At 42.3% G+C, this 11,519-nt stretch overlaps 1 protein-coding gene across 1 annotated transcript; it reads left to right on the top strand.

Moving 5' to 3' along the window:
• The first annotated feature begins 2,382 nt into the window (after positions 1-2,382).
• Positions 2,383-10,824, top strand: rflna (refilin A). The gene is made up of 4 exons (XM_069138535.1): positions 2,383-2,645; positions 2,762-3,115; positions 7,772-7,881; positions 7,985-10,824. The coding sequence occupies exons 2-4, from the start codon at positions 2,897-2,899 to the stop codon at positions 8,316-8,318; spliced, it is 663 nt and encodes a 220-aa protein (XP_068994636.1). The 5' UTR covers positions 2,383-2,645; positions 2,762-2,896; the 3' UTR covers positions 8,319-10,824.
• Positions 10,825-11,519: the final 695 nt, after the last annotated feature.

Raw genomic sequence — 11,519 nt, 5'->3', positions numbered from 1 at the left:
TTCCACAACCATTCACCCCCACTGCATATCGGTGTGGAAGCAAAAAATTCATAGATGGGTACCTCACAATCTATAAAACCAAAATGATCTTCCTTTCTAAATAACACGCAGTGAGAAAAAAAGGTTTTTGGTTTCTGTCATCTGGGTGAACTGATCCTTAATGTTTCCACGAACAGCAGAGTAGACCGACCGATGTGTGAAATACCAAAACAAAATTTCAGCATGGTCACTCCAGTCATTTTCAGAGCTCTCTGGGTTCTCCTTCGTTGAAGCTGCAATTGAGCAACTCTTGCCTTCGGCGTGCTCACAGACATGCCCACATTCACAAACACGCTCATCATCTCTGCAGCTAATCTGTACCAGATCTCCACTCTAATCCCTTGAATGCCTGAGGCTCAACATGATGGGCTCTTTAAGATGGACATGATGACACCAAAACACACCTGACGCGGGGAGCGCCTGTAAAATGTTGCTCCACGGCTTCCTGCTGCAGTTTCCAAACAATAACACAGAGGAGGGAAAACAACTCTCAGCAAAACAAAGATTACAGCTGCACAAGTTTAAGAGCCATGCCATTAAGTATATCTTCCAGACAACAAAGGACAACACTGAGTTATCTTAGTTTTTATGAGAACTAAAAAAAAAAAAAAAACACATCACGCATGATTTCCTGGCAATCTGTGGTAATCACCATGGAGAGCTGGTGGACCATCAAAGATACAATCAACCACTTAAGTCACAGTCAGCTCTGTGGAGCTCTGCAATGGCTCCTATTTATGCCCTGATTTCCCTTTTGGCAGAGCCACTGTTGGTTAGAGTAACAGTATGTACAGAGAGCCCAGACATCGTGTGGAGGGAACCGTCAACAGGGACTCAGTTCCTTCTCCTCTCAGCCTGCCCCGATGACTGCTGTCTGCTCGTTTGTTCACACAGGTCTGCTTCGTCGGCTCGGCCTGTTCGTGAGTGTGTCTGTGAGCGCACAGCTCATTTGGTGACTGGTTGGATGGAGTGTTCCCACCCATCTCCACCCAGTCCTGAAATATACCAGGACAGTTCCAGACACACAAAGACACACATACACATAGATCTCATGAAAAACCAGAAGGGCAGCCGGAGAGCGCAGACCTAAATATTGACTGTGTGCTGTATTAGGTTTGAACAAAGACGTGTATCACAGAGAATTACTGGTAGGTTGTGATATGTAGTCAATGTATTTGTAGCCTATGTTTTGTCAATATTAAACTTTACTACCGTCTACAGGATTTAAAGATGTATGCGTATGCCCTTTTTCACAATGATAATGGAAGTGAAAATAAAGTCGTTGATCCGCCTGTGATTCAGATCTTCTCCCAAACTGAATGGTTTCCTCTTTGGTCCACGTTACAACCTTCTAACAAGTTTCATGAACCTCCTTGGCGGAAGTAATTACCATAGATTGTATATTAAAATGGACGTAGCCTTTGAGTCCGAAAATTCAAGCCAATGCAAAAGTGCCTTGAAGTGCAATACCGCTGGTGGCCACCTGGGACTGGCTCCAAATAAAACTCTGGCTCCAACAGATTCCTGTTCAACAAGTTCAAAAAAATCTTTCTTTTTTCATGAAATATTAAGTCAATAAAAAAATTTCCACAAGTCATCAAAATGTTTATCCTTCTTTTAGCGTGAATGTGTTTACAAATGTTCCAAAACAAAAAAAATCAGATTACAAGTAAACAGTAATAAAATGGCTCACAAAATCTTGAGTAATAGCTAATTCTATTGGTTAAACTACTAATTATCAACGCTAATAGGCTATTACTATTATCTGTTAGTTCCCAAGTAATTAGCATACCACAAACGGTGATGTATATTAACTGAAAATGATATACTTATCAGAACAGAATATGTGATCATAATTACTAATTAACTATTGGTAACTGCTGTTATTAGTATAGTAATTATAATAGTTTAGTCACTTTTGACCACTAACTAGTAACATATTTATGTAGTTAATAACCACAAATGTAAAAATTATCCATTATCATATAGTAACTTACTGCTATGGTGTTGTAAAGCCAGCTGGGACATGCTCCAGCCTTCTACCTTCCGCTAAAGGATATAAGCAGGTATAGTTCAACTAACGACCTGCTAACTGTAAATGAGCAGATGCGGCAGGTATTTAGGATCATTTGTTCAAAGGAAGATACAGCAGGATTGCTGAAGACACCCAGCCAAAGTCTACTGTACAGCAGGAGCGACGAGGACGTGCTCGCCCCTGTCGGTTGTACATGGAAGTGATACAGATCATGAGGGCTGGACTGGGTCCAGGTGCGGAAAAGAAGCCTGGCAGGATCATTAAGACGGAGCTCTCCAGTGGAGAGCGCGCACACACGGTATGCACACACACTGAAACACAGTGACACACAGTCAGAGCAGAGCAGAGCAGAGGAGCTCTCATCCAGATCGGTGCCAGACGCACGGTCAACTTTCTGTTTTTGCGCGAGTTGAACTACGTTTTTGTTTAGTTTTTTTTTTTTTTTTTAAATTAGAAATAGACAACACTTCACATATGAGCTGAGTTTGATGTTTTTATTGAGGTTTGTTATAGATTTCACTCATATTTGGAATATATTTCTGGACTAAAGTGGACACTTAACGACGCGCAGGTACAGTAAAGTTCGAAAACAAGTACAGGCTTATAACTTTGTGGAGTTTAGTTTGTTGAGTATGGGCTACAGCTCCGTACCATTTCATAATTTTCTGTCCTCTCCTCTACTTTCAGAAGTCATCTTGAAAAAGTTCGTCCAGGATTGTTTCTTGACGCAAGAGCGCGCAGCAGTTCGGAGCGCTTCAAGAGAAAGAAGTTGTCAGTGAGACTTCGTCTGGTGTTTTTCTTTTTCATTGAGCCGTCCCAGAAATGGTGGGGCATCTACATTTACAAGCGATGGATGATAGCCTGAAAGGAAAGAACCGGGAAGGACTGCTCGACAGTCCGGATTCGGGTTTACCCCCCAGTCCCAGTCCGCCCTTCTGCTCACTCTCTCCGGGTCTGATCGAGTCGCGCTCCGGCAGCTGCACGACGCCCGTCGAAAGCCATCATGGATATTATAAAAAGGAAAGCAGAGAAGGCAAACTGGTGAGAAACACGTCGCTGTACTTACTGTATTATTTAACACTATTTTGTAAGGTGGAAACAGTGACTTGGGTCTGTGTTCTGTCCATAATCATTTTGAAGTCATTGACACAGTGAATTTAAAGATAAAAAAAAAAAAGACTTAATGGTGAAATGATGACGCTGCTGTGGGAGAAACTGAAAATCTGAGAGTATTTTAGTGTTTGGCCAGAAACAGATTTCACATCAGTTCCCCTCACACAACATCTGGAAGCTCTCTCTCTCTCTCTCGCTCTCTCTCTCTCTCTCTCTCTCTCTGTCTGGAATTCCTCAGTTGCAAACTTCTGATGTTGCACTCATGCTGAAGATGCTACTGGCTCACAGTAATACATATACAAAAACATAATCATCAAAAAAAATAAAAAATAAAAAAAAAATCCTTCTTTTGGACGATGGTGCATCAGCTGGGCCCAAAACTCCATGGTGTCATGAAGGTCAGGGAGTTGGTAGGCCCTGCTGGGTTTCTAAACTAGGGTCCAGGGACTCCCAGGGGTCCTTTCTGTGGATTTCAGGGGCAACAAAAAAGAAGAGTTTAATAGTATATACTTACTGCAGTAGCATGTATTTGAATAAGGTGTGTACACTTTAAGAGGGACTAGTGATCAGGTTTCTTTTTCTCTATACTGCAGCACAAACAGTGTTTGCATCTTTCTTTGTGTGTTTCTTTATCAGAATGGGGAACTGTCATGAAAAGGTTTGAGTCAGGCTTCTTCTTCAAGGTCCGTGATGTCTGTCGTCATGTTGACTAGAAAACAGTAAAAATATTTATTAAGTTACAATCAGTATCAAACTTTGTGACACACAGAAAGCCAGACTGTTTGACACTCTATGCGAAACCTTAAACTGAGCCATCAGCAGCAGCTCTGTGTCCTCTGCTGAAACCAGCTTTAACTGGTAAATTGGTTGCTTATTAGATTAAGACTTCCCTAATGTGTTTGAATTGTGACTCTTTTAAATGAAGCAACGTTCAGTGGTAAGCCTTCTCAACAGGTTGTCCATGTTTGTGACTGCAAGCTTTTTAACTAAACACTGATTTTCAAGTCCCTCCTCTATAAAACTCCACAGTATCTCAGAATAATGATAATGCCTGGGGTCAGTTTATACCTTAATATTAACTCGAGTACTTGAAAGCTTGCGATTACTGTTGAATATTTCCTTATAGTTTGCGTTACCTGCTGATGGCCCTCGTGCGTCCATCTGTGTACATTAACTGCTCCATCTGGGTACATTAACTGCTCCATCTGTGTACATTAACTAGCAGAAGTCGCTGTAATGAAAAGCTGGAAGTATCAAAACAAAGCTGCAGGGTATCCGAGAGTGTCAGAATGAATGACAAATAAATCATTACATTGCTCTAAAAATACATCAACATCTGGAGGCCAGCGTCCTGCTGGATTTACTGATGTTCACGTCACCATGTGTGTCGATGTGGTTGCAATAGAAACGGTATCAAACAGATCCTATTGATTTGGTTCTGTGTTTGTAGCGTCGGTAGTCATCAGTGACGACTCTTTTGGTAACAATACCACGATATATCTATTAGCCTGAAGCAGTTCCTGCTCAGATCTCATGAAAACCAGCAAAAAGAGACTTTTTGATTTTCTCATTATTTACTTCCTGTAAACCTTCCTGCATTAGCAGCAATTTACTCGTCAAAAGAGAATGAGAACTTGAGATTATAGTTTCAGCAGTATGTGCAAAAGTTGTACACAAACAGTCAGTAACCTCAAGGCAATATTCCTGCGGTGCTAATTTTGCAGAGGACAGTCATACAAAAGTAAACAATGAGAAATTTCCATAGAAACTTATATTTATGATAATTGATGTGTTTTCTTCTCTGTAAGAGGACAAATGCATTTTAATGACACATCCTGCAATGACCTGTGTGTCACACATGACACGGCTGATTTGATTGAAAATCATTTCCAGGTCACTCCCAGTTTCAAAAGTCTTAAGAACATGTCTGCGCAGGTTGGGGTGGCTTTTAAAGTGTCTGAGGGAGGCCTCAGAAATGCAGCGCTGCATCCTGGGAGTTGCGTGACGCTGGGTTGCTGAGGCCCGAAACAAAAAAGTAAAAAAGAGGAGAGAGGTCCCGTAATCCTCTGGAAGTTCAGATTAGAAGGACTCCTCTGCTTTGTGGTTTCACTTTTAAAGATCGGTCTCAATAGGAGCCGCTCCAGTTTGTGTTTGTTATTCCGTCTGCAAAAGACTCGAACGTTTCCATCTGAAGAAGAGTTTTTCGAGCTGTTTGAGTACGTGAATACTGTCAGGACAAGCTGACACCTCACGTGTGTTTTTTCCTCTTTCAAAATCTATTTTTGTGTTGTTTTTGTATGCCACCTAGGAACAATCCCCAGGCTCTATTTTGAGGTGCAGGGGCTTGTTAGAGTGGCTGCAGGCCATTGCATAAGTGTTTGCTCTCACTTCTAAATTCAACATGGACTAATGCTCAGACAGCCTGTCTGTTTTCAAACACGGTTCAAATTTATGCAGATGCAGGAAAATTATTCTTATACCTGCATCTTTTTTACATGGGAACAGATTTACAAGAGGAACAAGACCCATGAAAAATACGTGCGTGGTCACGTAATCATGAATATTCCGGGACGGGATAAGGTTCTGTTCATGTCCGGTTCAAGGAGGTGGTTTAAATGTTGGTGGATTAGACAGGAGGACAGGCAGGAGACATATCTCATGACTTTTTCTAAATCTGTTCCACCGGATGATACTGATGCTCTCACATTCACATCCATGCAAACACAGGATGTAAAGTCAGAGGCTTCACTGCACCAAACAGCCTGCAGTTGGAAATCTGTGTTTGGGTTGGCGTTTCTCTCTGTAGCTCTGCATTGTACATTGTACATTGTGTGGGTTGCTCAGCTGCAGATTGTTTCTCCTGGGCAGAAATGTGCTTCCGGGGGGAGGGGGGGAGGGTTATGCTTTGTGTGCATGCTGGGGGATACGCTGCGTGGAGGTGACCCACGTCAAACCAGTGTTTGCTTTGCAGAAACTGCCAGAACACACCGTAGAGAAATACCTGGAATGCTCTCCATGCGGCAGCAGGGGAGGAAAGACAATCACGCACCCTTTTTCCAGGACACGAAGTAGCGGCGGCGGAAAATGAACGGCCTGCTGTTGAACTTCTGTCAGTCCTGCTTGGCAAAACAAGCAGCTGTGCAGGTTCAGAGCCACCGTTCAGATAAGAGTGTGTGGTGGTGATCGTAGGCTGTAGGTAAGACGAGCTCCACGGTGATCTGCCGTGACCTTGGCCCGTTCTTGCTCGTCCGCTGCCGTGGCATGTGCAGTCCGACCGCAGCATGTGACAGCCGCCCTGTGTAATGTGAGAGGTGCCAGAGTTGTGGTTGCTCTGCCATTTGATTCGGACTGGTCGGTGTTTGGAGACGCACCTGCAGAGAAAACGGTCAGCCGCAACCCACCGTATCAATGTTTCTGATTGGTGCGGCTGTCTTTGTCCTCTTCTGGCCCCAGAGGTCAAAGGTCAGCACACAAACAGACCTGGTTTAAACAGGTAGTTGAGCACAATATATCTGACGTGTCATCAGCAGCTTATCTGGCATCTTATCTTATATTCTCTGGTGTGGTACTCCGCTTAAAACAGACCATATAAACTTCTATGACAATAAATGTATTATTTAATTGATTTTTAAGCAATAACAGACAATTCTGCTTGTTTTTTTTTTACTTAAACTGAAAATATAGTAGAAATAAATAGTTTTAGTCTTGATGTCAGATGAGACAAGTAATTTGAAGATGACTGATGCTATGATGAGCATTTTATCCTATTTGAAAAAATAACCAGATGAATCAATTATGAAAATTATTATTATATTCGGTATTAGAACCTCTCCTTGGTAAATCAGGTACATCAGAAGTCATCTGGTTTGTTTTGGTTGCAAGAGTATGTTACACACAATAACACACGACCTTGATCATTTAAACACATACAAACAGGTTACATAAGAATCCAATATCAGTCTCCACACTGCATCTCTACCAGCTGTAGGGTTGTTGCTTTGAACTTGACCTCTGACCTCTCTTTGGCGGCCGGTGGCCAAAAAGAAAAGTCCTTCAGTATCACCTCTTCACCGGCAGCAGCTCCAGAGGCCTACTTTTTGTAAAAGAATTTCCTTTCCCTTTTTTTTTTAACCACTGTGAGCCCCGACATCTGTCAGCCTATTTTGGGTCCAGTCACAGGCTGTGTCTGGGTCACACGTCTCCAGCCAGCCTGAACTGCAGTGAAAGCTTGTGAGAAAGAGATTTACCACCAACACTTCATTTTGGCCAGACCCACACAGCGTAATTATCTGTATTAAAAGGGAAGTGTTGCCCCGACTGCTGTGATTCTTGCCTAATTGTTGCTGGAGTAAGAGCCGTGCCATCGACGGGGCGAGCTCTCATGAGGGAGGATCAAGGAGTGTGTTTTCCTGGAGAGGGTGGGGACTGCAGTGTTTTTAATTTGGGTTGCTGGCTCTGTCGAAACCCCCCGACCATGCTGGGATTTTTTACTGGAATTCTTTGAATGGACACGTTGGCAGGCTGGTTACAAATAGTTCAGCGGTTCATGGATGTTTCTGTGACTCTTGTGTTTCCTCTGCACAGCTGCCCTACCTGCTGCTGAACGCCACAGGAACAGACCCAAAGACTCGCATGTACCCTGTCTTCTTTGGAGAAAGCATCGAGGTCAAACCCAAACCAGAGCAAGAAATCAAGTAAGCATTGTTTGCAGTGTGGTGCTTGATTCACTTACTCAACGCTGCCACCTAGTGATCATTCCTCAGACGGGTTTCTAAACAGTCTCCTCCTCCCTTCCAGGTGTAACTCCGAGGTCAAGTACGACTCTGACAAGCATTACCGGGACGGGGTTTTCTGCGCACCCGTTCCCACGGCAACGTCCTTCAGCGAGACGGTGGTGGCGGTGCGGAACTGCACTTGGAGGAGCTACAAGAGCCAGGTGTACCTGGAGCCCCGGCAGAGGCCCGTCAGCTACCAGAGCACCACCATCATCTACCCGAAACACGCCAAGAACACTTACCGCACCACGCTCAACTACAACGCCACGGGTTCCCGCCGCTGGTTCGTCTCCACGGTGCAGCTGGAGTCCAGTGAGGACACTAGTCCCTGTATCATCTACACAGAGGACCTGTAGAGCCCAGAACCAGACGGCCCAGACGGGAAGAGACCTGCCTGGTGATCATGTTGGTGGCTGAAGACGAGGAACTTGAAAAGGGCCACATTAAAAGGGGAATACTTCGAGTAATGACCCTAAAAACCTGCTCTGTTCATCTTTACTGGCCATGGAGGAAACTCTGGGAACCCTTTAGTGACATTTCACCTGAGTGTATTTAGATTTCCTGCTGTCGCAGCCTTTAAAAAGAGGTGTTGGTCCTCTGACAGTTTGAAGCTGCACTTCAGCAGTTCATGTCTTATTTAAAACAAGAGCTGACAAATTGGTGGCCTTTGCTCTCCTTCATGATGGATTGTAACTTCAGTGAAGGTGACAATCAGATTGTAGATGTCTAATGTGTAAATAGGGAAAAGTCGAGGTGACACGTGTGGTGGATTTCAGCCAAGCCTGCGCAAACCCAGTCACACCAATGCAAAGCTTTCTAAGTACGGTTTTATTGCACTTGTTTTCTAAAGTACGGCAGTTCTCTTGGAGGACGTGGCATCGCAGGCGGGGAACTTCAGGACTGCATCTGAAAAAATTGGACCAAAGACAGTTTGAACAGTTTATTCTCCCCCAGCGACTCCACACACCGAGACAGAGCACTTGCTTTTTGTTTTACAGCTTTAATTAGCTCACATTCAAACAGCAGTTTGTCTAGTTTGATCGAGAGAGACTGAAGTCTAATTAAAAGAAGGATCACAACACAACACAATTAAAGAGTGTCTTGGGAATATCTGAAACCGGGAGACATTTAAATACCCTCTAAAACCTTTCTATATTCAGCCGTGTCGGATCACAGCAGTTGTTAATGTGAATACTTTGGTTAAGAAAATGTTTTGGTTAGCTGGTTCTGGTTTGCTATTCAGGAGGTGCAGAGTGAAAATCAAAGTTAAAGTTTGAGGGGGAAAAACAGCCTTAGTTATTATTTATTAAGAGTTTAACCGTTAAGTTTTAACAGCTAAGTTAAAAAGTCATCAGGACTGTGTGGGTGCAGGACCACATCATGATGGCTGAGAACGGGGCCTTTCAGACTGGTGGCAACAGCTCATTTGAACCCGCTTTGGTGCCAAAAAAAACAGACCTGACACTTCTCTGCCACGACGCTCGGTACGGAGCAAACTGTACTGATGAGCAGCACTCACACGTCTACTGCAAAAACAAACACAAGGAGCTTTTCCAGCTTCAGTTCGTCTCGTGGTTTTTGAGCTACAAACGAATCCGTTTCTACTTCAAAACATGGCTGGATCAGATGGCACCAGCTGGTTGTAAATCCATCACTAAGTTTGTGCATGAAGTAACTCGCTGTTAGTTTTAAACTTGTGATTTACTCAATTATGTTGCACCATCAAAACTTAAGTAAAGTCTCTGCTGGAAAAAAAATTCTGTCATTTAAGTAATAAAACAAACAAACAGATGTAAACATGCAGCAACAGCAGCATCACTAATTGTTGCGTGACTTTCAAAAATTACAGTTTATGAAACTAATGTAGCCTTAGAGCATGACTTCATGAGCATAACTTTAAGGAATTTGTTGATACTTCAGTGACATTTAATTAAAAATATCTCAAATGTTGTGCCAGAACTGAATCAGATTTACAGTCTCATGTTTAATAACCAGCCATCTCTCTATGAGAACTAGTTTATGAGATGCAACCTCTTTTAGTTGTGCAGATCTCCAATTAGTAAACAACACTTGAACTTATGAAGAGCTGGAGCAGCTGGGTGTTTCACAGTTTTCACATGTTAAACATGAGTTTCTGATCAAAAACACCCAACATGTAAAAAGTGAAGCAGTGAAACCAAACTAGATTTCCGTGTTGAAGATGTCTTTTTTTTTCATCACTTCTTTATGTGTCTGTCTTATATATAAAAATATATATTTAGATGATTGAACAAGGCAAATATTGAAACTTCAGACTTTACCTCAAAATTTCTGAGATATCAGTTATATTTCATTGCATATGTGTATTCCTGATCTTCAGTTGAGCTCTTGTTTTATTTCACAGTTTGAAATTTGAGTTTGAGTAGAAACAACGGGAGGCCCTGAAGCTGAGGCAGTGCATCAGTACTGTGGGACGGGTGCTGGGTTTTAATGAGGGAAGAGTAAGTAGCGACGTAAAGAGCTTCTGCTCTTAAGAGGATTGTTCTGGAGATGTTTTTGTTTTTTTTATACGAAACAGTAAAGTTTCCTGGGAGGATGTTGGATTTTGGCTACGTGTTGATGGTCCGTGAAATGTCAGAAAATGATGAGAAAGTTGTTGGATGTTTAAGATGAATATCGTGGTGGTTTTATGTGAGATACTTGTGTGTTTTCTAACACTTGATTTTGTTACTGTAAAATATTTTCCTGTTGTATATGTGGCATCGAGGCACTTCATAATAATTCTCTTTATATTTTTGTACGTCAATCATTGTTTCTGTTCTGATCAAAGAAAATAATTTAAAAAGATGTATATCCTAATTGAATAAAAAAAAAAAAAAATCCCAAAACCTAATTCTGTTGTTTTAAGTACATTTGTTGCTTAATTTTGTATTTCCCGACTAACCACAGGTTTAATGTCACAAATTAACAATTAATGTGGTGCAGTGTAATCCTTAAAACCTTTTCAGTTCAGTAACTATTATGCTGCATAAAAATAGAATTAAGGAATTCTCATTAAGCAAAAAATTACAATGATTTTTTTTATTTTTTTTAAAGAGCTAAGTAAATGAATCAGCATTCCCAGTGTATAAGCCTCACAAAGCCTAAATCAAAAAACAGAAAAACAGCAATTATATCAGATTATAAGTATAATAACTAATTTTATAATAAATGTACCTGAGGCCTTCCCCTCTTCGTGAACGAGAACACAGACTGTAAATTCAGGTGCCAGTCGTCCTGTATGCATGTAGATCCTTCGCAGGCTTTAAATGTCAGCCTGCAACTAAAATTACAGCAGCTCCTGCAGCCATACTCGGCACAGGGTTTTGTATCGGTGCCTCAGGGTCTCCACAGCAGCTCACATCATTCAGCGCCTCATCGGTCGCTCTCTGGTGTTGGATGAAAGCGAGGTGCCTCCCGATGGCGACGCGGCAAACAGGCCCGACCACAGTGTTATAGTTACCAAGGCCTCATCTGTCAGACACGGTTTGGATCCTGTGAATAAATCAAAGCAACAACAACAAAAAAAAGAGATTTAA

The sequence above is a fragment of the Embiotoca jacksoni genome, unplaced genomic scaffold (assembly GCF_022577435.1).
Source record: "Embiotoca jacksoni isolate LCO1_2020_lvr unplaced genomic scaffold, fEmbJac1.0.p SCAF_8, whole genome shotgun sequence".
NCBI classification, from domain to species: Eukaryota; Metazoa; Chordata; class Actinopteri; family Embiotocidae; genus Embiotoca; species Embiotoca jacksoni.
The sequence above is the reverse complement of the archived record's forward strand: the minus strand, read 5'-3'. Positions and strand labels throughout refer to the sequence as shown.